This window comes from Dicentrarchus labrax, unplaced genomic scaffold (assembly GCF_905237075.1).
Source record: "Dicentrarchus labrax unplaced genomic scaffold, dlabrax2021, whole genome shotgun sequence".
Classification (NCBI taxonomy): Eukaryota; Metazoa; Chordata; class Actinopteri; family Moronidae; genus Dicentrarchus; species Dicentrarchus labrax.
This window is the reverse complement of record NW_026136712.1, coordinates 17410560-17437117: the sequence shown is the minus strand read 5'-3', so window position 1 is coordinate 17437117 and position 26558 is coordinate 17410560. Positions and strand designations below refer to the sequence as shown.

Sequence of the window (26558 nt, the reverse complement as noted above, 5' to 3'; positions counted from 1 at the left end):
AATATGACTGTGTGTTTAGCACAGGTCGGGTCGCAGGACTTATATTAAAGGGATGGGGTCCGGATTTGACTTGGAGATAATTGTGGGTAACGGGTCGGTTCCTGTTAGCTCTGCAGGTTTGGGTGGGGACCTGTGCAGGACTCTGGCATACACACTGGTCCCTTAGGCAAATAACTGATTATCAAAATACTTAACTTTACTATGACCACTACTGTAGAACAGTGGTTCCCAACCTGGGGTTCAGGACCCCCCCTATATCTCAGCATTTGGTTCACTTCTGTGAAGAATGTACAGTACATTATTTAATAGAGCAATGGCCAAGAGTCTGAGACAAGACAACCCTGAATTTATGAAGAAAGAAGTCTATTTAGTCTGTGTGATTGCTAAAAATTATGTAAAAATGTAAAGAATATACGTAATACAAACAGAGCATTGTATAAAAAGTTCCCTAAACAGGAAATAATCTGCTCAAAGATCATCCAAATCACTCGTTTTACACAAACTTTTTGGTATTACTGAATTCATTGTTTGAGTTAATTGTACAATTTTGAATATAATGAATATAAATATCCATGAAATACGTCACTTCGTCAGGGGTTGTCAGTTTATAGAAGTGTAGAAACAGGGGTCCCTTGAGGGAAATGTGTTTATCTACGTCTCACTCCTCAAAGGAGTTCAGATTATTGATATTTGTGCTATTGCAAGTAAACCGACTTATTGTATTGGTACCTGGGTTAAAAAAAAAAGTCAGTTTGTGGGAATGGGAAATAAAACAGAGAGGGTTTCTATAAAGAAATCTGGAAAACATTTAACCATTATGATATCTAAGAGATGGTTATTGGGAATTTCCTCATGTTTAAACCTGTATTAACTCATTTATAGCACAACACAATTTAAACATGTGACATATTAGCCCACCACGAACTTAATATGGGGAACATAATCGTGTATTTACAACAGTCAAAATAACATTGACATTCTCTGTGCAGCCCTGTTTTTGGTCTCTATGGCAGCTAAATGCCAAAAAGACGGCGCAAAACTCCACTGATGAGAGCACCAAGTGAACCAAAACATTAAAGTTGCAGCCGTAAAACCAAAACAATGAGCTGAAAGACGCTAAAACATTTTGTAGAGCTGAGGGAAACTACACAGTGGGTTTTACATAAATATATCAATCAGCTTTGAATAAATAAAGACAATGTTCTTTGTTGCTTTTCAGGTTTATTTCTTGGTTTTGTTAATTTTATGTAAATTGTTGACACTTTAACCGCCTTTTGTTTTTGAATTTTTTACAACTGGAGATTAAAAAGGAGGGAAATTCTGCAGCCGGAGGGAAGGGAAGAAGTTATTTTTACTGGTGACAGAAATACAAATTGACCTCTGTGGTGGGAAAGTGCTGCAAACCAGAGTTTGAAAAATGATTGTATAAAGCAGAGAGGAGAGTTTCAGTGAAGGTGACCATGTTGGGAAATCTCTTAGAGCAGCGCTGCTTGTTGAGAGACACGAACCAAAACATAACCCTGCACTGTTTAATGAAACTTCCCCATTTAAATCAACAGCAAATCACTCAGCGACCGCTTAGATGCAAAAACTTTATTGTCCGTTTTAATGTTTTCTTTGACATTTTCACTCGTTAATTCTAGAAAAGTGGGGTCGGGATATATCTTTGATATCATACTGCGGCTGGTGCCAGAGAGCGGCTTCATCTACACATTCGGACTGAGATCACATGACTGTTTGCAGCTTGGATATAGTAGTGCAGTACTCTTGACCTTAACAGTTCGGGCCAAGGGAATAGGGAGCCAGCAACCGTTATATAACACTGCAGAAGGATATGGTACGGCTTTATGTGTGCGCAGTGATCCGTCATCAAGTATTCTACAGGAGGGTGCAGGCTGACCTAGACTAACATGCTTACTCTACTATCGCCTCATGCACCGCAAAGTGTGTCGTCTAGGAAACAGCTAATAGTGCATTAAATGTTGATATCGTCCCTTTTTCAGTTATTCGTTATGTGAGCGCGTGTCTGTGCGCGAGTGTGTAAACCTTTACAAAATGTTTCACATATTTTTTTCATCCACATTCTAACAAACAACACAGTGTTTTGCAACAAATTAAAACACAGAAACGGAGAGATCATCAACAACAGGTGAGCTATACAGTAAAGTTATACAAAACAACTAAAAGCTTCACAAACCAGGAGAAAAAAGGCTTGTCGGGGGGATGATAATAACGGGGGAATATGAGGATGAACAAAATGCCAGCTAACCACAGTGTGGCCTAAATCTCTCATATTCACTGTATGATGTTTTTCTCACAATAAATCCCTTTACAACGGCAAAATTAAAACAAAAAATATTAATTAAACACAACAAAAATGAGTTGAATTTGAATGCAACAAGCCAGTGCAAACACAGTTTTTTTGTTTGGGCTGCAAATGAGCGTCCTCCTGCAGGAGAAAAGGAGCTTCGGCGTCTTTATTGCTTGGTGGTACTTGTTGATATCCAGTTGTACTACGATAATACTGACATGCTAGAATGGAGCTGCAGAAGGAGAGGATGGCGTGGTGGAGCATGTGTGTGTTCGGAGTACCAGTTTATGGTTCAAAGTTCATGTTTAGATTCCAGTTTAGGTGACCATATAAATGTCACGTACATTCCCCTTCTGAAGAGATCCGTGTTCAGCGTCCTACATTCTGTGTGACGTCTTTTTTTTTTTTTGTTTGTTTTCAGTCCATTTCTGTTCATTTTGGCCGCCACGTCTTGGGCTCGTCCGCCACCTCACAAGTCAGTTTCTGTATTCACATTCAGCAGAGGTGTTTGAAAGTCATGGCGGGAATGAGCGAGGGAAAGAAACGTCAGCGAAAGTCGAAAAGCTGCATGCGAAGTCGAGACGGGAGCTCCCTGATCCGAGGAGAGGAGTCAGCACGTTTAAGTTTGCTAAGGTAAGGTAGTCCGGTGTGAGCTGACTTTTATATTTAGTGTCCAAACACTCGTTCAAAATACAGTTCATAACAGAGAAGAAGTAGTACATTAGTAATAAATCCGATTGCCAATCACAGTAGCCCCTGACTGTTTGGCTGGTAATAGAGGAGAGGGAAGGAAAGGGGGGAAGGAGCAGCATGTATTTTAATAGAGATGGTGTCACAATACACAGCTCTCATTGGTTACACCTACCAGGTAATAAATAATAATGTAGCAGAAGGCTAATCATTCCCACAACAAGTCACAGAAAAAAAACGAACAAAGAAACTCCTGTGAGATAAAAGTGCACACACGACAGACAGGTGAAGCTGTTCTGTTCTCCTCTTCCCTCCTCTTTCCGCTCGCGAGGCGTTTTTCAGCGCCAGCAACGACAATCAGTCCAGGAAATGTTCAGACAGATGGAGGAGGAGGAGGAGGAGGAGGGTGGGGGGGGGTTCCCTGTTCAGTGAGGACAGTATCCAGCGATGCAGCACTATGGCAGGGTAAGAAGAGCTGAAACTGGACGGAGAAGTGTTTGTTTGTTTGTTTTTTTCTTTTGTGTGCGTGCATTTTTTGTTTGTGAGTGTGTTACACAATGAGTGGTCCGCGGCGGGGATGTTTAGGACTCTGGCCGTCCCTGTTCTCGGCCCCCTGCTCCTCCAGGTTGATGTTGCTGGTGGAGGTGTGGTGGTGGGGGAGGGGCTCCAAAACAGGCCTGTAGCCCCCGAGGTACATCAGACCTGAATGAAAGAAGAAGACAGCGAGAGAGAGAGAGAGAGAGAGAGAGAGAGAGAGAGAGAGTTATGTTTGCAAAAGCATCAGAGGAAATTTACCCAAATCTGTTGTGGTTTTATTTCACCAGTGTGAGTACTGTCTCACTCATTTTCATTGAGGCAGAACAGTCTGTCGTTCGTTAGGACAACTGATTCCCAACCAAGGCCCATAATGAAAATACTAACATGTGTAATTTTATTTTATAATTTTTTTGAGTTTGATAGTGAGTTTCCATTCACCTGTTTTGATCCACATTTTCAATTTATGAATTTAAAAAATGGAAATTTGACGCCCTGAAGATACAAAAACATCAGATCTGTGTGGAGAGATTTCCTCAAATTAATACATGAAACAAACATAAATTTCCCCTATTTGAGGTTTGACTGACGTTCTTTTAATTACTTAAGCTCGGTTTGATCTCTTCTCTCACCACCAGCTGCCTATCTTATCCATTACCTTAAGGATGGAAATGCACATTACTTCACATTTTCTTCTGCATATTTTCTGGAAATTCTGTTCAGATTTGTGCTAAATTTGGAAACTTGACTTATCCCCACGTGCAGGTTCTGAAGGATCACAATGACTGGTAGGTTTTTTAACATAACATAGTCTGATGTGTCTCTCACTCACCAAGTCACGGCAGGGATTTAAGGCACTGAGATCACCTGATATGACATAGTGACCACCTCTAAACACATAAATAACTTGTGGTCTGATCCTGGCATCATGGGACACTTCCTTGATCCATTTGTGTGCTGCTCTTTTTGTTGTTTGTGTGGGAAAGGAGGGGAAAACTTAATATGCTTTTATATTTATGTTAAAATGACTTATTATGTAAAGGCTGAAAATTCTCTGTCACTAACTTCCAGTATTGAAAAATAAAAAACAGAATGAGAAACAAGAAACTCCTCTTACAGAAAAACTAATGAATGAATGAATTTCTGATGACTCTTCCTGCAGTTTGGTTTGGATTCGCAGGCTGATAATGGACACTGATAATAATGATCAATATGTATATATCTGAATAAAAACAGGCCTGATTATCACCCTACAGGCTGTAAAGGACATGATACTCTACTTTTCTTAAAATGCACAACACTTTGTTGCCTTGTTCATTGAATAAAATAAATAATAGGATGCTGACTTGCAGTAAATAAGAGTAAATATCAGCCAGAATAAATGCAGCTTTCAGGGGGTAAAATTAATTATTGATAGTGTCACATCTCGACCACAGAGAATATGAATAATGAATAACATCAGCGATGAAAGCTGCCTCACCTCAACTAATACTGGCCGACAGGAAAGTTTGAGAAAATATAAGAGAGGAAGCTTCTGAGCTGTGATTGACTTCTACTGACTTGATCTGACATTTCTAAAACTTTTTAAATGTTTCAACAAACAGATAAAACAGGTAATTAATAAAAGAAAGTGACTGTTGTGGTGCATAAAAAATAAAGCACAAAGCAAACCACAATATATGACCCTGGTGTCTGATCTACCGTCTATCCGTAACTCCATACCTAGTCCTCAATGTGCACTGGGCACGACTCCTCATCTGTCCATCCGAAAGAAGGCGAGAGGAAGAAGAGAGACAAAGGAGAGGAAGAAGAGAGAGAGGAAGGAGAAGAAGGAAAATCCAGGAAAAGACAGCAGAAGATGTGGATGATGGAGGGGGAAAAAAGGGAGAGAAACAGAGAGATAACAGAACACTTTTACGACACAGAAAGAGAAAACATGTCACACCATCCACCATAAAAGACCAAAGGGGTGATTCGAGGGAATGAAGGTAAGTCAGGGTTTTAAGAGGGGAAGAGGCCGAGAGCTACGAGAATGATGCAGAGCTAAAGGTTGTGAAGCGCCCAAACTTACTAATTAAACAACCAAAAACTTAAAAATATAGTAAATCAAGAACAACGCCTTTAGCTCTCATCGCAGTAACGTGTTCAGAAGCAGGGAGGAGGATTAGGAGAGGACAGGAGGGAGGATGGAGGGGTGTGAGGATGAGTTTCAGATGTTTGGCAAAAGCGGCTCGGAGCTGGCAGACACTGAACATGAACTTCAACTCTGGGATGGACCAGACTCTTTCTCTCTCTCTCTCTCTCTCTCTCTCTCTCCACACACACACACGAACAGTAAATACAAGCATGCAGAAAGCCCTCATCAGACACACTGTAAGATACACACACACACACACACACACACACACACACACACACACACACACACACACACACACACACACACACACACACACACACACACAGGGCTTCAGCTAAAAAAGGGGGAGAGGAGGGAGAGAGGGTGCACAGCTAACCGGTACTGAAAAAGCAATGAAGCACCACAACACCAAAAGGGTAGGGATGAAGAGAAGAAGAGGAGGGCTCCAGATCTTCATGCTGGGCAAAGATGCTACAAAACCTCCTCTTCGGTCACTAACTGGTTAAATCTGCCAGTAAAATATCTTGATTCTCTTTAATTTGCATTTGCATGTTAGCGTAGCAATGTGTCAGACATCCATAACTCCCCTGGCTGATAACTCATGCACTCTTTCTCTGTTACCCCCCCCTCCTCTTCTTCCTCACTTCCCTCTCCTCGACCCTCCCTCTCCCCCTCACTCTCATGCCCAGTCGTCAGCTCTCATCGGTCCATGTTCGAGAGGTTGCCACTCACCGGCGAATCGGCTGTCGGGAGCCTGCTCATTATCCAACCCCAAAGAGGGCGTGTCACAGAGGGCGACGCCCTGATTGTTATTGGCCAACTCTGGACACCTGCTCCGCCCACCTGCAAGCGAGGGCAAAGGTCAAACAAGAGCAGCCAGGCACAGCAGGGGGGGAGTGGGACAGGCGGGGTGAGGGAGGGACAGGGGGAGGGTGTCAGAGGTGGAGGGGTGAGGTTGGCCATGCTGGAACGGCATTATTAAAATAATAAATTATAAAAATCTGAATTTTACCACCACGTGTCCGATTTAAACGAGAGATTTAAGCGAAAGAAATATGCGGAGCTCATTCGCTGTGATCCTCAGTGTCTTCAGCAGACTTTCTGTAAAGTGATCGTGACTCATTTTTAAAGATAAAGAGTGCTGATATCTTCCGTTTGGCTTGTAGCTTCATAAATAAACATTTTTCACAGCAGACATGTTGACGTGAAATAGTTGGGTAAACACAGGTGTTACAAATCCTACTAATTAAGGCTCTGTTCCATTTAGTGCAGCAGAGCCTCTCCAGTGAGCAAACAAGCACAATAACAGCCTTAACCTGGGTTTATCCTACTATATGATGTTAAATCGCCGCTGTGAAAAAGGTATATTCTGAGAAATATAGATTATAATCGAGCAAATAACCAGGAGGAGCATGTAAAGTTGAAAGACTCAAACTCATGATCAAATAAGTGTGCTGAAGGTTCTTGTAAGGTGTTCTCTGCTAGATTAATTAAACAGAAGGACATGTACAAAATGGACCGATTGTTGTAGAAAATGACGTTCATTAACCCGTCTAACTCTCTAGCTTACTATCGATATAGCAGGAGAGAGATTTCTGTCTTTTCTGTCTAAGAACTCTTTTTCAAATACAGCCAGAGTTGCACTTACGACAATGTACTCTACAAATAGTTTGTAAAGTACATGTCTAGAATAAAAAGTGTAATTATTATCATATAGGGTTAGGGCAATATGACGATATATATATATATATATATATATATATATATATACCTTGTCCCATTGTGGGGCTAGTTGCAAATCAGTGAGCACGACTCTTAATAGCTAAATTAGTTTTTTTATATAAGATCTTTGCATTAGTGTGATTAATTCACCTGTGAGGTAAAACATTCCCATCTTATCCACAAAGAAATATTTCTTCCAGAAATCGCATTTAATGCCATCTACTGGTTGCAAATGGCAGCTAACTGAACACCGCTCGCGTCTGTATTTGACAACCTGGGAATGAGGACGGGTATGAAGTGAAACTACGGTGGCTGTGAAGCCCTTACTTACAGCCAGTGTTTGGTTTGTCAGGTTGTGGGCTACAGTAGAAATATGGCGGTAAAAACGGCTAATTCTTACTTTCAGGTGATTATACACTAATGAAAACATACCTATGAATATTATTTTCCATTCCTGCCAATAGATCCTCCTAAATTAAACAGATTTGTTATGACGTAAAGAGTTTTTCCTGAATTTGCCTAATTTACATGTCATTTTTTTTAAAAGCTGCCACTCCGCTATCACTCATCAAGTGTTTGCTGATACACACTGGAGCGAGTTATGTTCTGATTTTGGGTTCTCATTAATTAGATAAGCTGACAAATGAGCCAGAAAATATTAGCGTCTTTCTGCCTTTTCCAGCATGGCCAGATAACAGATACTGACATGTTTAATATGTGCAAGAGCCTCATGCCTGCAGCAAGCCTGTGTGTGTGTGTGTGTGTGTGTGTGTGTGTGTATGTGTGTGTGTGTGTGTGTGTGCTAATGAGGAGAAACTGGCAGAGATGACTGGATGATTGGCAGCTCAGCACAGAGACACAGACAGGGCACATACAGAAGCCGTCTGGCAGCGCTGGTGCAGATGCACACACATGTGCGTGCAAACATACATCCTACAGCGCGTGTGCACATTCACAGTCTGTCAGGCAGCACAGGTCCGCTCGTCTCCTAAAGAACTGAAGGGTCATTCAGTAACTCACAGGTACTCAGAGATCGTTTCAGTCTGGCCCGAGGTGTCCGAACACACACACACATACACACACACACACACACACACACAATCCACAGAGAAACTAATTTACATATACACGTTTTCAAACTGTACGATGACCTTGTTTCAAGTCCTACTGTTCATTGACTCACACTCTCTATGCACCACAACACTTTCTTAAGCACCATCTCACTCTCTCTCTTACACACCCACACACACCCACACACCCACCCACACACACACACACACACAGATGGAGCATGAAGAAGCTTTCACTTCATGATGCAGCAGCTAAAAAAAAGGTAAATGCACAGTGCAATGCAGAGCTTTTTGTTGTTTTTTTAGCAAGAACATGTAAATGATTTTTTTTACCTCATACACAAACAGTTAATACACAAGCATACATACACATTTACACACAAACATTTATATAGGAGGTGCAAATCATGCAATTGCAAGCCAGTAGCCTGGTGTGCAGCAGAACCTCATCTAAACAACACAGGATGCCCGTGCGTGCTCATTTCCTGTTGTGAATGGATCAATTGGAATCAATCAATATTTATTGCTAATTATTTGATTACCGGTCATTACATTCACAAATAAGGAAATACTGATTGTAAAATAGAGGAGGCACATGCATAAAAGTCACTCAGACTTTTCACTGCCAGCTGTGTAACAATTCAGGGGGCTGGATCCTCCGAGGGATGCAGGGTTGGTGTCAGTTTGGTCTCTTTTATTTTTAATGTGGAAATGTGTTCTGACGGGGCTGACGATGAGGGCTGGTTAGCCTCTATCAAACACTAGCTAATTAAACTAATTAAGAAATGAACATCATGCGGCATAGAAGAAGATTTGGCACTAGCGATTTAAACTCCTTAAGACACTGTTTACTGAGCTAATACATCAAGTAACAAGTAGTAGTAGTCATTTCTCTGTAAGACTCCATACCATCAGGGAGCCACAGATTAGGGTGTTAACTGTCTTTAGGTTCAACACTACGAGTGACTCTTTCACGTTGGCATTTGACACACTGTTATTAGAGACAATTCAATTACATTTGCATTAAGTTAAAAGTGCTTCACAAATTTAAGACTGTTGTCTGTGGTCTGCTGGTGTCTCACTGTGAGCCTGTGGTTGCTTTCTACGAGATAACGGAGTTAACAGAGAACTTTAAAATCTAAACTAAAACGGATATTTTGTTTTTGGATGTTACAAATTGGTGTCAGATTTCAAGGATCAGTGACAATAGTGAATAAATTTAGATCTGGGATTAATTTCAGTATTTATAAAGTAGACCAAGGTTCTAGTGCACACACACTGTATGAGAAGCCATTCACTCCAGTTCAGATACTGCATGTTGTGGTGCTTCCAGCCAACAATACGTGCATTTTGAATGGGACTGCCCCCTCTAGAGGACAATATCTGACATTTAGTCCCTTTATTTTGAAAGGGTTGTCATTACTCAGCCATGATTCAAAAAGATTTATGGACGGCAACATATTAGATCGACCACTAAGTCCATAATATATATAGTTTGCATGAAAAGTCTTTTTCACATGGCCTAAGAGCAACAAATGCAAAGGGAGGTGAGAGGTCAGGGGTGAGAGGTGAGGGATGGTCACCATATTTACCTTTCCCATTAGACGGAGAGGAGCAGTCCTCTTCAGTGACGTCATTCCCCTGGAAAAAACAGAAAACAAACAAAAGTTAGATAAATACATAAAATGAGCATTAACCACAACCTGTTCAGTAAACATCAGTGTGTTACAGTCACCTCTGAGTCCTGCTCTTCTACAGCCACTGAGTAGTTTTGTTCCTTTGGCTCCTGGGAAAACTCCTGAATGAACGAAAGGGCGACAACGAGGAGACGACGTGTTTACAATACATTTAAAGCCAATATCTCGTCCATCCAATCATCCCTCCATCCCTGGATTCCTCACCCCGTCCTGCTGCGATGGTCCTCGGCTCTCCATAGGGGCGTCCTGGTTCTCCTCGCCCTCCACGTCTGCCCCATCGTCCCCCCCGGGCTCGCCTTCGGCCCCGGCCAGGTAGGACCCTGACATGGAGGACATGGTGTCAGTGCTGATGTGGGAGTGCTGCGAGTGGGACGACGCCATGGACATCACTGACTGGACCAGGCTGCTGCTCACTGGGTCTGACAGACAGACGGAGACACACATCACGGTCGAGTTCAGGGTCGGAGGGATTTCTTTCCTTTGGTTGGTGAGATTTCCACCATTTATTGTTTTAAAAGCCATCCAGCAGATTTCCCATAAAATCTGATCCAGTGGCACCAATATAAAACGCTATTTATGTTAAATTGCATGCAAAGCCTTGAGCTCTATGCTTTTAGCTCTCTTGATAAATTGTAAACCACTTTGAGGAAAATGGTTTTCCTGAATGGACACCGCTGCTTAATCTGACATCTTATATTGAGACACCGAAACAAGGAGAAACAAACAGTGTGAGCTGCCGTCTCAAATGAAAGGAAGATAAGATAAACTGTATTAACGCCACGCAGGGAAATTGTATTTCACTTTAAAATGAAAAAAGGTATTTTCAGACATTGCAAGTGATGGCTTTTTGTTATTCAAACATAGGTGACTTTATTTTACTTTTTTTTTATTAATTTAGGTAAAGGGTTACATGCTAGTGTGATATTTGGCACTTGGTGCAGGAGAAGAAGTGGTATCACTGCTGGGTGAAGAAACCATTTAAATGAATGTGAGGGGGTTAATCAATGAAGCACTGTGAAGTCTCAAAAGACATTAATACAACACCCCAAATATACTGCCAGTGGAAAAGCCTGCTCTCTTCTTATCATTCTGTCTTCACCAAACTAAATACTTTTTTTAAATAGAATTGTTTTTATTTTAATTGTATATGAAGGAGTAGTTTCAAATCTGTGGACCGTAGAGAGGGGAGTGGAGGGCCGAAAACTGTCCCCGGGCCGGCGGTTAGAGATCCCTCCTTTAAAGGCTTAGTACAATAAATTGTGTTTTCATTGTGAGGCCTATTATCTGTTGCCTTGCAGAAATGCAGCACATAACACTACTGCAAATACTATTGCATTTAAGCATAAAAACTGAAAACTTGCTGAAATAGTTCACTTGACACGCCAGAAAGGAACATTGTGGTTCTCCAGAGGAAGCGATATTTGGATTTTTGCCGTAAATAAAAATGTATCGACAGTTTTGATGGTGCTGTACTGAGGATGGACTCTTTATTCCCAAAGATTTCACTGTATAACCTCGTAATCTGTGTGTAACCGCTTAGCTGTTTGCAGAAAAGCATTTAGGTTAATACGGCTTCTGTCATTTACACTTTACATCATCCTTTGTTGTGGTTTTTAGTGCTACTCCTTGCCTTGCTATCTTTGTGAGGACCAATTTCAGTTTTAAAACCATCACAGTAAGGACATTTCTGCATTGGTCCACACAACTTAGAAGCACTGTTGGTTTTTGAGGTTCAAATTAGAATAAAGTTTGGGGTTAAGCATTTAGTTGCGGTGGTTAAGGTTAGAGTTGGGGCTAAGGAAAGCATCACGTCAACCAGGGTCCTCACAAACTTAGATAAACGTGTAATGTTGTACCTTCAGGGGAGGTGATGGTGGAGGAGAGAGGGGTCCCGGTGCAGGACGACTGGTCGATGGCTCCAGACGAGGACAGAGTGAGGTTCTCACTGTCTGGAGTCACTCCGCTCTGTAAAACAACAACAGCAGCGTGAGCACCACATGATCCTCCACAAAACACAAACAAACCCACTTTGAAGATATCTGACACTGAAGTAAACATCTCTTTGTCTCCGTTTCACACACACACACACACACACACACACACACACACACACACACACACACACACACACACACACACACACACACACACACACACACACACACACACACACACACACACACACACACACACACCTCCTGCTGGTCCACAGCAAGTTTGTGGCGACAGGCCTCCGATTCGCTGCAAGACTTCTCATCTTCCTCCTCGGGAAGCACGGAGGAATTCTGGGAAAGTGACCTGAAATAAAGAACATAATGGACTAGCTTCAAAGAAAATGAACAGGACTGGGTTTGATGTATCTGTACACAGTAGCATAACACTGGCACACATTAACTCAAGCAGACTCACTTTGAACCGCTCTTCTTGAGTTTGAGTCCCTGACTGGAGTTGGAGTGGTCTAGAGGGGAGAGGGAGCGAGCCGGAGTCGGGTGAGGCTCACTGCTGTACGGAGGCAGCGCTCCGGAGACGTGGCTGGGACCAGAGTTGAGAGGAGGAGGCGCCACCGACGAGGTGTTAAGGGGACCGTTCAGCGCCTCCAAGAGAGACACCACCTCGTAGCCTGGAGGGATGTGCTCCGACGCCTGCAAATGAGGAGTGAGTTGGTTGGTTGGTGAGTTTACTGCGACCGGGAATGATCATTATTTTATATTTACATCATGTTTTTGTTTTTGTGTCATTCTCACCGAGTGTTCCTCCGAGTCAGAGGTTTGTGAAGTGATGACGGGGTTAAAGCTCGTTGGTGACAGAGGACTGAGTTTCTTCCTCATGGCTCGGATCTGCAGCAGAGCTCTGAATGCTGCAAGAAAGAAGATGTTAATAAAAGAGATTCAAATAAAAGAGGGTACAAGATTTTACGTAACTGCTATTTTTCAATTAAGAGCAGTATCTACTAACACTTCAGCTTTAAATGACTATAAAGTACATATAGTGATGTTACATAAGATCCAATGCTGGGCTGTTGGAGCGTGAAAGAAAGCGTTTCCTGCTGCTGAACATATGTGAGGGCCATATGTGAGGAAATACTAAACAGACGGATCTTAATCAGCTCAAAAATGAGTGTGGGAGATTTTTAGGTGAAACATTTAAACTGCTCTGACAAGATTATTACTCTAAAACAGATAAAAGATAATAAAACATGCTTCTTAATAAGGACCGCTGGCTGCTTCAGTCATAATACACAGGACTGGAGCTGCTACGAGACTGTTTCTATGTGCTGTACTCTTGTACTCTGTATGCAGCAAATTTTATACTTGCTTTTCCCAGATGTACAATTTTAGTTTCCTCTGCTGCAGTGGTCAGTCAGCGGTGGTAAAGCAACTGCAGTGGCTATTGTTTCAATGTCCTATATTTTGCGCCTCTGTACAGGAAGCCCCCAAAATACATATTATGATGCCACTTCCACTGTACATCAGTGCGGTCCTTTAGCAAATTAAAACAAACGCAATTTGACTTAAACAGCGTGCAAAACACATGCATATCTCTCTTGTCTGAGTCTCATTTGATTCCTCTGCACCTGATAAAGAACCAATTCAGTTGAAACACTGTACTTTTATATATCTGTCTTGTATCAACCCCTTAATCTTGCATTACAAACAAACTTTACATTGCATATTTACGAGAAAGCTGCAAACGTAACTCCATTAATCAATTAGTAGATCAGAAAATGTCGTGGTAACAACTACTTTTACAATCAGTTCATTGTTTAAGTCATTTGTCCAGCAAAACCTTACAAATGATTTATGGTTTTAGCTTCTCCAATGAGACAATTCACTGCCTTATTTTGATTTACATTAGATTAAAGTTTATATTTTGAGGTTTTGAACTGTTGGTTGCACAAAACAAGACATTTGTTGGACTTTTTATGTTTTAGAGACCAATAGATTAATCAGTTAATTGAGAAAATACTCATGAAATTAATTGCTAATGAAAAGAATTGTTAGTTTTCGGCCCTATACATATCCTATACCATATTTTGAAACAATTGCATCAACGCAAATTCTCCTCTTATACAGATTTCCCCAAATTTTAGCTTAATTTATTTAGTATCTCTTAAGTTTGGGGTCTTAATTTTATATAAGGTTGTGCAGGTTTGAACAATGCTCTGCTGCACAACATGAGTTTGTAATAATGGATCCAACAGTGGGTCGGGCAGGGTTGAATGAGCGTTAACGGCATTATGAGGCAGTTGGAAAGGTGTTCTTCGTCGCTGATGGGAACTCACGCAGTCTGCAGATGGGGCAGCAGTTGGCCTGGTAACGCAGAGTGTCTGCGCAGGCGTTGCAGAGACACAGGTGTCTGCACGGCAGGATGAGCGTGTCTCGCACATCCGACAAACACACTACACACTCAGCGCTGTTGTCACTGATCTCGTCGTCGGCAACCTGTAGATAAAAAACACTTCAACGTCAAGAAGAAGGTCGCAGATTTATTTTACTACACCGACATGTCAAAGCTTTCAAAGGAGGAGCAAGCAGAGAAGCCTCTCTTGTCGTCTGATATTTACCTTTGATTCTTGGCTGTTATATTTGTTCTCTATCCCATAGATCTCCTGCAGTAGATAACTCACTCCATCCACCTGGGGAAAACGAACATTGTGAAGAATAAAGGCAGCAGGTCTCATGGGCCAGGCATAATGTTCAAGAGAGAGATATAAAAGAAGCTTTGGTGTATCGTTGTCTTTTCAAAAGCATTTAAAAAAAAAAGTTACACAAAAGGAGGAAGGAAGAGAGAGAAGAAAGGGAGTATTCACCACTTGTTTCTGCTTCAGAGGCTTCACACAGTAGCTCCCGTCCATGTGCTGACAAAGAAAGCAACAGTGGTATATTAATTTACTCGCATGAGCTGCAGTTCGCCTTGTTAGTACCCTGAATTCATATGCACAAATCCTTACATATTATATTATTTGACCAACATTTGACTGAACTGTATTGCTGCGTAGAGGACTTCTGATGTTGCTACATATTCGGGTTTGAGGTTAGAAAGCAGTTTTTGCCTCTGCTGCAGCATCCTTAAAGAAATGAGGGATTGGGATCCTTGCTAATGAGCACCCAGGAAAAAGAGATGTTTTACTAGAAGAACATTTTTTGATCATTAATCATTCTCTCTAGTAACAGGTTAGAGTGGAACAGGGGTTTTCAGACAGGGGAGGCGCAGATCTGCTCAGAAATCATAGAAAGAAGACGCTCCTTATAACTGCAGAACTTCCCTGAGAATTATCACGTTTTTAAGTTTTCTTTAGTATTAAAGTTATCTAATGATAGTTGTTTCTACATCCACAGTTACATTTCAAATAGCAACTGCTAATAGATAATTCGGCATACTTTTAATGATAATTTGTCGAACGTAATATTTTGATATGAGATTAGATATTCTCGGGGATTTTGGTGATTGTAATACCATCATTATATATCTTACATTTTGTCTTTTGATGTTCCAAAAGGCTAAAATGTCACATGAATGTTGAGTCATTCTTTCTGTGTTGCCGTCACCGTCCCAACACTATTAACTGTTTCTCAGTTTTTTTATTAAATTTGTTATAAATGTTTCAAACTCCAGAGAGCGTTCAGTAATCAAGGCCCTATTTCATCAACACAGAGCAGTACAAGTCTTTACATTGTTATCAGTTAACCAGAACCCACAGATAATACATTTACAGTAATAAAAGCAGAGAAAAGCAGAAAATATGCACATTTTTAAGAAGCTGCTACCAGCAAATGTTTGGCATTTTATCTGGAACAGTTGCTCAAACAATTAATTATCAAAATACTTACTGACAGATTTTCTGTCTATAAATTAATAATTTCATCTCTATCTGAAAGCCTTTGTAATGTCTGTATCAACAAAAATAACAGCAAAAGCCCTGCAAACATATCGTGTCTGCAACAATTTCTCACTGACTCTGACTCTGATAAAGAACGTCTTTCCTACCTTTTCAAATGTAGCCAGCAGTATGTGAGAGTGGCCCATATGTTCTGCAAAAAGAAAAGACAGCAGACACGTCTCGGCTTTAAATTCTGCAGCTTTACTTTCACATCAGACCAACAGTGCGATAAACACGCAGTCACTCACCTTCCCCCTCGTCTACAACAGCCTGCACCACCATGGGGAAAATCTCTTTGTCCATATCAAACAGCAGCTGAGGAGAAAACAAAGAAGTGAGGAGAGAAACCATGTCTATGTGTATGAATTGGTTTCACAGCAAGGCCCCGTCACCTGCCTACCTCCTCGTCAGCCCACTCGCTGAGGTTGACGGTGTGTGAGGGCAGACAGAACTGCTGGCACACTCCCCTCTTGAAGTGAACAGTCTCAGACTGCAAAGAGCTGTCCTGGGGCAGGTAACTGCAGAAAACACACAGCTTGTCCATAATATGCACACAACGGCACAAAATAAATGATGGGGGTGTTTCTACATCAGTCAGCTTACCAGCATCAGGAAGGGAACACTTAAACCTGCTGCAGTTTGACATAAAGATGCAGACAGGTGCATTTAAATGTATTTAAACCATACTTATCTATTTCTGTTTAAATGCAGTCGTTGCTAGTGTCGAATACATTTTCTGTGCAGTAAACCAGAGAGGCAGAATCTTATTTAAAGATGTTTTATTCTATGTGAAGTGGAGGAGCGGCAACGTCTGCCAGAGCGAGTTTCACAGACAGCTCTTTATAAAAAAGATATGCAAATACTGACATGTCAGCAAGACGTATATAATATATTCAAGACCATGTTGGAATAACTTATGAGTGTCTGCATGAATATTTATGACATGTTTTTCTCTTTGATCCCAGCCTGTATTTCATCTATCTTTTAAATGAGGACTAAAGGTAGAAGATGCCTTTATATCTTTACAAGGGATGCAATGATTGGATCTTTTCTCTAATGATACACACATTTAAAATATGCATACCACACTGCGTAGAACTCATTGTGATCATTTTTATATAAGGGAACTTGAGGCCAGGGATTGCTACGGCACTAAAAACTGAGTCTGCATGAATTAATTTTATGCATTTCATTTTAATGTGTATATAATGTGAATCGGTTATGTCAGGCCGATACCAAATCATCTTAAAACAGTCCTCCAGCAGTTAGCGTTGCACCCTTGTAACATTGTTGGATTTCACGATTGACAGTTTAAAAAAAAGTATAAAATCGATGCAGCAGAACCTGAGATATCGTCTTTTTCATAACCCACAATGCAACTAATTGCAGTACTAGTAATAGTAGTCTTGCAGGACTCCCCAAGACCTGTAAACAGTCTTTTATGTGGAGTTTCCTCCCCGATTGATCGGTGTATCCCTAGTTGTCTCTTTAGGAGACAGTGTGACAGCGAGTGTCTAACAGGGAGAAAATATTACGGCAAAATAAACATTTGAAACCTTTAAGTTGAAGTAATTTGTGTTCATGAAGCGATTGCAGACAGTTTAGTGTTTGGCAAAAAATCAACACATGCAAGGATAATAATGTGGTGATTTTAACCTTCACAGAGAGAAACTAGGTATGTATTGATCAGTGAACAGATACCGGCTGAAGTGATTGATTATTGGATTTCCACTTACACTGGCACTCCGTTATGAAACTCCTCCATGGCCTGGTAGTAGATGGTTATGGCCACCTGTGTGTCAGCATCGAAGGTGAACTCGATGTTGTAGCAGGCCCTGTTCTTCCCCGCCGCCTCGTCACCTGGCAGCTTCAGGTCTTCGCTGCACCTACGGGTGAGCAGAGGTGGGAAGTGGGCGGGAGAGGAAACAAGGACGAGGTAAAATGTTTATCAAGTAAAGAACACAAATCCGATCATGAAACAAACTTTCTTGAGATCTTTGAGTCACTTTTAATGTTTGATATAAAATGACTTCTGTGTTTTCAGGGATGAGGGACATTTTGTGCTTTTGTTTTCGTCTTTCTAACTAGATGTTATATTGTTATGCTTAATTGTATGTCTGAAGAAAATTAAAGTATGAATTACAAGAAAAAACATCCATGATTTGACACTATCCCTTAAATTAGCTGTTGTGGGTTGCTCCCTAAAAATAACTTGGTGGGAATAAAATTAGACAGCAGTGGTGTAATGAGGGGTTTCATATATGTTTAGGTGGATAGAGATGCGTACCGTACGAGCCGCAGCGTGTCCTTACGAATGTTTATAAGGCTTCGTAACGTCTTAACTGGTTCCTGAGGTGGAGGGGCTGCGTACGGGAACTGAAAACAAAAAGAAAACAAATTATGGATGTAAAATACATGTTATGAGACTGTGAGTAGTCGCATTCATCTTCCCCTCAACCGCCCCGACATTCCTCTCTTTACCACAGAGAATTCAGGGTTATACAAGGTTTAACCTTAACACAAAAAGTGTTTCAGTTGGTCAGCAAGATCCGTGCTGACAAGTGCTGATCCAGAGGAAAAAAAATCTGCTCAGATTGTGTCTTTCAAGGGACGAAGTTGACACTTCAGACAGCGTTTGGAACATTTCTGCGCACACAGGGACCGCAAGAGTGTAAAATAGTTCAGGGTCAAACAGTGCCTGTCTTTCAAGCTGGTTTAAAAAGGACCAGATGGGTGAAGTTTACAACATCAGGAGAATTTAACAACATCAAGTCACAGATAAGGATGTGAAATACCTTCTGTGATTGGCTGCTATTTTCTCTCGTGACCAACCCCACCTATAGCGATAAAAACCCTGGTGTAAAAATCGACATATAACCTATAAACTTGACCCGATCTGTGGTTCCGCTTCTCAGTTTGTTGAAGCCAGAAGTCGCTGACTGAGCGTAAAAGGAGAGCCGAGGTGGTTTGAGGATCACTGGAGGAGAAACATGCAGGATGTGGTCAGATACCTCCACACTACAACCCCTCATCTGTGTGTAAAGTGTGTTTGTGTGGCTGTGAATGGCACCGTATTCAGTGCTATTACACACATCTGGGCTCAGCGGGAGTCACGCCTGTAAACTACACAAACAAACACACACGGAGTAACAGATGCTGAAGAGAACCATTCATAAGGAAACTCACAGGCCACACTGTAGGTCTTATAAACGTATTAAAAAAAATCCGAAACACGAAACAAAGAGCAGCAGTCTGTGTTTCCTCACGCAAAATAAAAAAAAGGTTCGAGGGGTTTCAGATACAGGTGAGTGAAAGTATAAAGAAACAAGAAGGTTCTGTCCCGTCCGGGTCAAACAGAGTCAGGGTGCTGCTATTGTGCATGCACCGGAAGGCTCTGCTACACTAAATGGAACGGAGCCTTAATTAGTATCATTGGTAACACCTGTGTTTACCTCACTATTTCATGTCAAAATGGCTGCTGTTAAAAAGGTTTATAGGATTTTACAGCCCTGCTCGAGCTCACAATGTCAATGCTAACATGCCGATGCTAAGCAGGTATAATGTTTATTATGTGTTCACTATCTTAGTTTAACATGTTCGTATGTTAACATTTGATAATTATAACTGCAGACTTTATATTTGTTTCTTTGTTTTATTTATCTGTCACTTTTCTTGGGTCAAGACTTTTGTATTAATATTGTTTTTGTAAGGTAAAAAAAATAGGTAAATATTCCTCCTTATAGTGTGTTAGGTTTAGTGAATTATGTGTGCCTAAATCCTGCCTTCAAACATGTCCATAAAATACAGAAATTAAACTGTTACTTCTCTGACATCATCTTGTTAATGTTTAAATTCTACGGTTAGTGAATAACAGCTTTGTGAAAGACTGAAGATATAACTTGTAACTTTGCCTGGTAATACTTTCAATCTTTGTGTGGCTTTCTTGGTTTTTTGTTTCACTTATGTCTGATTTTTTTTACACAGAAGTTACAGTACAGTACTACAGAGTTAAATAAACAGATAATGCAATTTAATTACGTTTCATGATTAGTGGCAATTATCATTTTTGCATCACAATTTTCATTTTCACTGAAAATTATATTAAAATGATGATGAGGACATTTGTTGGAGTCTGTCCCAAACTAAAAATGTTTCCCCACATCTGGAGATTTGTAGACCAGGGCACCTCTGCAGCACATTTTACCTTCATAAAACAATTTCTATATAAAAACCTGATGTCTCACAGACGACACAGTGAGGCACACAGTTGCTCTTTTCCTTAATTAGCACTTAGACACAAAGGACAGCTGATAAAAAGTTAAGCAGTCACCAAAGATATTAAAATTCATCCTGAGCGGAGCACGAATGTCTATACCAAAACCCATCCCATATTTCATTAGAACTCAAAAATGTCAACCTCATGTGGGCACTATGGGTGAACTTATGAATACATGAATGTCTATAGAAACAATCATGGCAATCCATCCACTAGTTGTTGAGACATTAAGCTGTTGGACTGCTGACTAGCAATGCCTAAAAAAAAAATCAATTTTGTACATCCATGTGCTTTCAGGAGATTCTGAAAACCCCTAAATATAAACCCCCGACCATTATCATATTTGTAGCGCGGTGGCAGGAGACCGAGAACACAACAACTGCGGTTGGTTTTATGATTCCATGGCACCATCTGCTTAGAAACCACCAAACATTATATAATGCTGGTAAAGCTTCAGTCACACATACAAGAAGAGGAAGAAAAAAAACACACACACCAGCTGGATTCTGTGGCCGCAGGAGGATTATAAACACCCACATAATCGGGAGAAAAACTGCACTCCTAATTTTAGCCCCAGTCTAGACAGAAACAGCAGTGCGACTGAGATTAGTACATAGAGGGATGGAGCAGAGTCTTTCCATATCAGCTTCACTTCTGCCAAATACTTTTAACTCCCTCCGAGCCTTTTCGGTCTGTATCAAATTCTGCCTTTCCTCTGCGGACTCAAGCTCTTTTGATCCGCAGCTCTCATTAGTTTGACCTTCAGGTTCGTGATTAGGTTGAGCGAAACCCTCCGGAGGACAACCGCCGCTTATCGTGGGGCCTCTCTGTACGCGGAGCCAGCAGACTGTAATTTTCACTTTTAATTAGTTTGACAGGATGAGACGTTGAAATAAATTTCAATCAGTCGCAGTGTGAAAGCCCGTTAATTTGCCATTGCGGGAGTCGGGGCTGCTGGAACGTATCGGCTCCTGTTTAATGACGAAGAGAAAGCTGCACCTTTTGATGCTGAGAAGGAGCGGGCCGACTAATCAGTTAGTCGATCAACAGAAAATTGTTTTGACAATCAAGTCAAAGCAAAATGCTGTTTTTTTTTATCTTCTCCAGTGCGAAGATTTGTTGCTTTTCTTTGTTTTAAATCACTGATTGATTATCTTTAACGGGTCAAATAAAACGAGCAATTTTGGGCATCTTTCACCACTTTTTTGACATTTTATAGATCAAACAATTAAACACACAAAAAAAGGATTAATAGATAAACTGAGAATGAAAATACTTGTTAGTTTCAGGCCAAAACCCCTTAATTTATTTGTATATATATATTAAATATTTCATAATCTTCATACAATTTTGTTTAATTTTGAGACCGAACGTTAATTCTTGACCAAAACAAATCTTCAATCTCAATTTCACCACCGACACGGCCACGAATCAGAAATAGAAATTTGAACATCATTGTCAATCCCTTTGACAACTGAGGAAGAGCATGTGATCCAACTGAAAGCAACAACAGACATTTAATACAGTGAGTGAGAATACGTACCGCCACAGGTCGGGTCCCCAGGAAGTTAAGGTCTGTGTTTTCCCCAAACAGGTAACCCTCCGGATGGGTGGAGTCAAACTTCTCTCCCCCCATGATGAAATGGCTGGCGAAGTAACTCCCTGCACACACACACAGAGAGAGAGAGAGAGAGAGAGAGAGAGAGAGAGAACATGAAAGACAAAGACCTGAGCGATGAGCACAACTGATCTTTAATGGTTGTGAATAATTTGTTGTATTTAAACCTGCTTTTAATTTGCTGCACACAAGAGTCATGACCAATAAAGACTATATATTAAGACTGATATTGCATCAATATGACGATACAAATGTACTCAAAAGGCTGATTTCCTAAACAAATAACTTTATTTAAAGGTTATTTAAGTTAAATATTCTTTAACATGTTCAATAATTTAAGATATAGACCCTACAACCAAAATTAAGAAGAAATAAGATTTAAAAATAAATCCATTTTGCAGTATAAACACCATTTTGTGGGCATATTGGATGACAAATACACTGATTACGATACCGATATGTCTGCGATATGACAATAATTTTTGTTTTGGAGGGGAAAAACTGATTTGACAGACATTTTGCACTGAGAGAAACATTGTTGTTAAGTTGATCTCATTCGCTTTAAAGATTTATTTTTTTTCCCTAAAACAAGTTTTAAAAGTTCAGCTGTTAGAAATTATTGTGAAAGTATCTAGTAAATATTTAAACAAGTTGATTTTTATCAGCCTCCAAAAACACCTGAAACTCTGCCCTCATCTACATTTTTAAAGCTATTTGAATAATGAAGCAAAATGGCAATAGAGTCTATATTATTATTGTTAGGCTTAATTATTATGGGGAAGTTAAATAAATGAGAGCTGTTGTTATAAGATTTTAGGACCCAATAACAGACCAAAAAAGACTTCACTGGCATGAAAAATTAACATTTCCCATAAATATTTGAACCATTTTGCTGCCACCATCATCCTCAGATACCCCGAGTCACTCACAGCCAAATCAATTCAAACAGCTTGAACACTAAAAGCAACAACCAGTGAGTTTCACTGGGATTTATCCTCAAAATATTGATTAAAACTGGCAAAACGAAGGGCATTCTGGCTGAAATTGGTTTGTTATTGGCCGGCAGCTTGTCCACCTGTTTACCAAGACTTTGGGTTTGATGACAACAAGACTAAATAGACGTTCTGGCTTTTAATCACAGGGTGAGCTGATATCATAAGACTGTAATGTGGTGGTTCGGAGTCTTTAAATACACGCTGGACAGGCAAGTCATGTAGCAGCTGGTCTGCGCCGTCTTATTTCACACTTATTAACGCTGGAAAACGAGGGAAGGGTTCGGATGCTCTGACCTTAAAAGCCGTAGAAAAATCCATAACACGAGTTTTAAAAAAAACAAAGCCACAATGACGTTGCTCTCTTTCTCTCTCTCTTCATCACCTTATTATTATTTACAGCAGGTGGGAGAGGAGAGCTGGGCCGAGGCTTTGTCACCAGATCCCAGGAACAGGAACTAGGGCTGACAGATTGGTTTCACCAGCAGCCGTCGCCACCACCTTCCTCTCTCTCTCTCTCTCTCCCCCACCGCCACCGCCGCCACAACCTCCCCTTCAGGCTGCAAACAGGACTGTGATATCACAAATGCCTTCTGAATAATAATTCAGCTAAACTGTTGTGAGAGGCTCATTAATGGCAGCTACAAGTCAACAGTTTCTCTCTCTTTAGTACATAATATCCCTATAAATATATAAGATATTGTCATGATATCAGAATATCAGTATAATAAAACTCCACTTATATTCCCAGATTCTGCTCCTGGTGTCATTTTGTGAAAGGATGCTTAATTTACTTTATGTCTTTTGCTTACAGTAGAAGTGAAAAGCAATAACATTATTTCTCCACAATGCGATAATATTGGATTAGTGCTAACCCCCCCTCTGGTAGGAAAGCTGAACACAGAACAGAAAATATCACGTAGGAACAATAACAGGACAGATTCAAAGCACGAGGAGTCAGTTTGTGGCTGAAAAGTATCAACATGAACCTTTAAAGCATTTAGTAAAACCTCTTAAATGCATCAGTGTTTTATGTTGTCTTAAAGTGGTACAAGAACGCTGCCTTAATAACACACAATAGCAAATTTAGCAGAATTTTTAGTGAGGAAATCACCGATCAAAGGTTGAGTAAACAGGAGGAAGAATCTGACCAAGCGCTCCGTACTGAGTGCAGCTAAACAGAACATTTTAAAGTAAAAAATAACTAAAATTCAGAGGTTTCAGCTTCAGTTTTGGCTCTAAATGTTAATTTTGCTGTTTTTTAATAATCTCCTCTGATAATAAACAGATCATCTTTCACTTTTGGACTGTTGGTCAGATAAAACAAACATTATAGTCGACATTTCTCACTATTTTCTCATGTTTTATTGACTAAAAGATAGAGTCAGTTAGTTGTAGAAATATTAATAATACCCTGAGAAAGAGATCCATTACAATTGTGTCTGTTTGACGAATCAACAGGTAATTCAGCATTGATTTAAAGACAATTAATCATTTAGTTGAATGCAATGAATCAACTATTTAAAAAAAAAAACTGATTAATAATTTAATTAATTTATGTAGCAAAAATGCAAAATATTCTGTAATTCCAGCTTTTAAAATGTAGAGATTTTCTGCTTTTTCTCTGTTTTATATGATTATAAATTTAACATATTTGGCTTTTGGACTGTTGGTCCGACCAAACAAGCTATTTTAAGTCCTCAACCTCAACTCTGGGGAAACTGTGAATGGCATTTTTCACTATTGTGGCATTATAGCTCAAGAATTGAAAGGCTAATAAACCCCAACCAGCCCCTATTTTAAACATTTAAATAATGTGCACTGAATAAATGAACTCTCTCTACTGCTGATGGTGATGTTGGTCGTTTTATTTGCACCCTCTTGGGCTCCATCATGACAAGACAAATGTCCCTACTAACAGCTGCTCATAGATGCACCAACAAAAATAATAAATCAATTAAAATATAAAAAGGTTTAACTTAAATATATGGATGATCAGGAGGGGAGGGAGGGTTCACAATGCAGATATAGGCTATGTGTTTGCTGTTAGTGTCTCTCTGCAGTGGCCAGAAATAACACTATAATATATAATATAAAATGTGGTAAATTAATAATAAAGACATATATTAAATTAAGTTAAAACCACTGGTCCTCTCCTCTATCTCCACAGGTAGACCCCCACCCACCAGGTTAAAGCCTGTAGGCCTGTCAGCTACAAGGTATGAAGGTGATGGTGGTAATGGTCTCCCCCTCCTCTTCCTCACTCACTCACCATAAAGCAACAAAATAAAATCCACCATTGCAGTAAAGCTCGGGAAAAGCCCTCCCTTCAAAGTCCGACCTGTTGTTCGGTGACTTACCGGATTTCGGTGGATAACGGTACACCGAATTGGACGGGATGTCCACTTCTTCCACGCCTATGTTTTGTCTGCTCGTTAAAGCTCCCATTTCCAGTCAAGTGAAGACCACACGGGGTTTAACGGGCATAACACTGCTCAGGTTTCCGCTTTTGTTCGCCTCCGTTACTCCCGATCATTTAATCCAGTTCGCGCTGCCCTGTCCATTTTCTGTCGGGTTGCAAAAGCCCCGCCGTGAATGTGACCGTCCTCGGGGTGGGTGGGTGGGTAGGTGGGGGGGGGGATTAGTAGTTGTTCTCTGGCTGCTTATCCCCTCTCCTCTGCTCCGAGTGCAGCTGGGGGGGTGTTTTGAGGCAGAAAGCAGCCGTTGAGGTCCCTTTAATAACGGATAAGCGCTCTCATGGTTCGCCGCAGTCGAGCTAAGCGAACACCCCCCCCTCCTCTCGTCCTTCTCGTCTCCTCCTCCCGAGCGACTGGCTTCACTTTGCGGGCGAGTACGAGGCGAACTACTACTACCGGCCCCGGTGGATGTTGAGCATTTTATCCCACCGCCTCTCTCTCTCTCTCTCTCTCTCTCTCTCTCCCCCTCTCTTCCCGCCGGTGCTCGTCGGTGCTGGATCCTGTCAAAGAGGACTGTGGCTCCACATGACGTCAGTCGGGCATAAATCCGGGCCGTGGTGGGGTGTTTGGTTTTTTTTTTTTTTTTTTGCGCAGTCCTCCTCTCTCCAGCAGCAGCGACTGCCGCTTTGTAACGTGACCTTCCTACGCCAAATGTACGAGCAGCGCTGACCGTAGACACACACACACACACACACAGAGAGAGAGGGGGAGAGAGAGAGACGCCGCATTGGAGCGTACGTTGACGTCGCCGCCATGTTGGAGCGGGCGGTGGCCTGTAAAACCAATAGGAGTAAACCGGGGGGGAAGCTGCGGTTTTTATGGATAAAAAACACCATAATGTTACAATTTCTCAACCGATTTCATTGAGTCGTTTTTATATGCATATTATAGTTTATATTTTTTACTTAGAATCTCGATAGTTAATATGTTACAGGCCTAATAACGACGAGACGCTCAACAGAGGAATGTACGTAGGCTTACATGAATTTGCTTACGTGTTGGAAAATAAATAATTGTTATAAATATTTATAGTAAGCATGTTAGTGTTAAAAAATGTAAAGGTTATGGTGTTTTTTTTATCCAGAAAACCCGCAGCTCTCTGGTTTACTTGTATTCGTTTACAAGCCAGTCTTGACCGTTCCAATATGGC

The 26558-nt window shown here is 40.8% G+C and overlaps 1 protein-coding gene across 5 annotated transcripts; it reads right to left on the bottom strand.

Moving 5' to 3' along the window:
- Window positions 1–1578: 1578 nt before the first annotated feature.
- rnf157 (ring finger protein 157) lies at window positions 1579–25612 on the bottom strand. Of its 5 annotated transcripts, XM_051418707.1 has the most exons (20): window positions 25292–25612; window positions 21865–21983; window positions 18333–18421; window positions 17782–17931; window positions 16446–16563; window positions 16294–16360; window positions 16153–16196; window positions 14975–15022; window positions 14729–14800; window positions 14447–14606; window positions 12909–13021; window positions 12574–12806; window positions 12360–12462; window positions 12021–12129; window positions 10369–10583; window positions 10203–10265; window positions 10060–10108; window positions 6408–6518; window positions 5258–5292; window positions 3566–3703 (listed from the first exon to the last, which is right to left on the bottom strand). In XM_051418707.1, the coding sequence occupies exons 1-19, from the start codon at window positions 25377–25379 to the stop codon at window positions 5258–5260; spliced, it is 1986 nt and encodes a 661-aa protein (XP_051274667.1). In that variant the 5' UTR covers window positions 25380–25612; the 3' UTR covers window positions 3566–3703. The 5 variants fall into 5 exon arrangements, with proteins under 5 accessions (XP_051274664.1, XP_051274665.1, XP_051274666.1 ...); XM_051418704.1 differs by lacking the exon at window positions 5258–5292 and having other exon boundaries at window positions 1579–3703; XM_051418705.1 differs by lacking the exon at window positions 5258–5292 and having other exon boundaries at window positions 1579–3703; window positions 10369–10484.
- Between the last annotated feature and the right edge of the window lie 946 nt (window positions 25613–26558).

Coding starts and splice junctions, on each gene's coding strand:
- rnf157 (XM_051418704.1), bottom strand. CDS start 25,379: ATGGGAGCTTTAACGAGCAGACAAAACATAGGCGTGGAAGAAGTGGAC. Junction 12,807..12,908: donor CTGACTCGGAGGAACACTCG/GTGAGAATGACA, acceptor CCTCATTTGCAG/GCGTCGGAGCACATCCCTCC. Junction 10,109..10,202: donor TAGAAGAGCAGGACTCAGAG/GTGACTGTAACA, acceptor TGTTTTTTCCAG/GGGAATGACGTCACTGAAGA.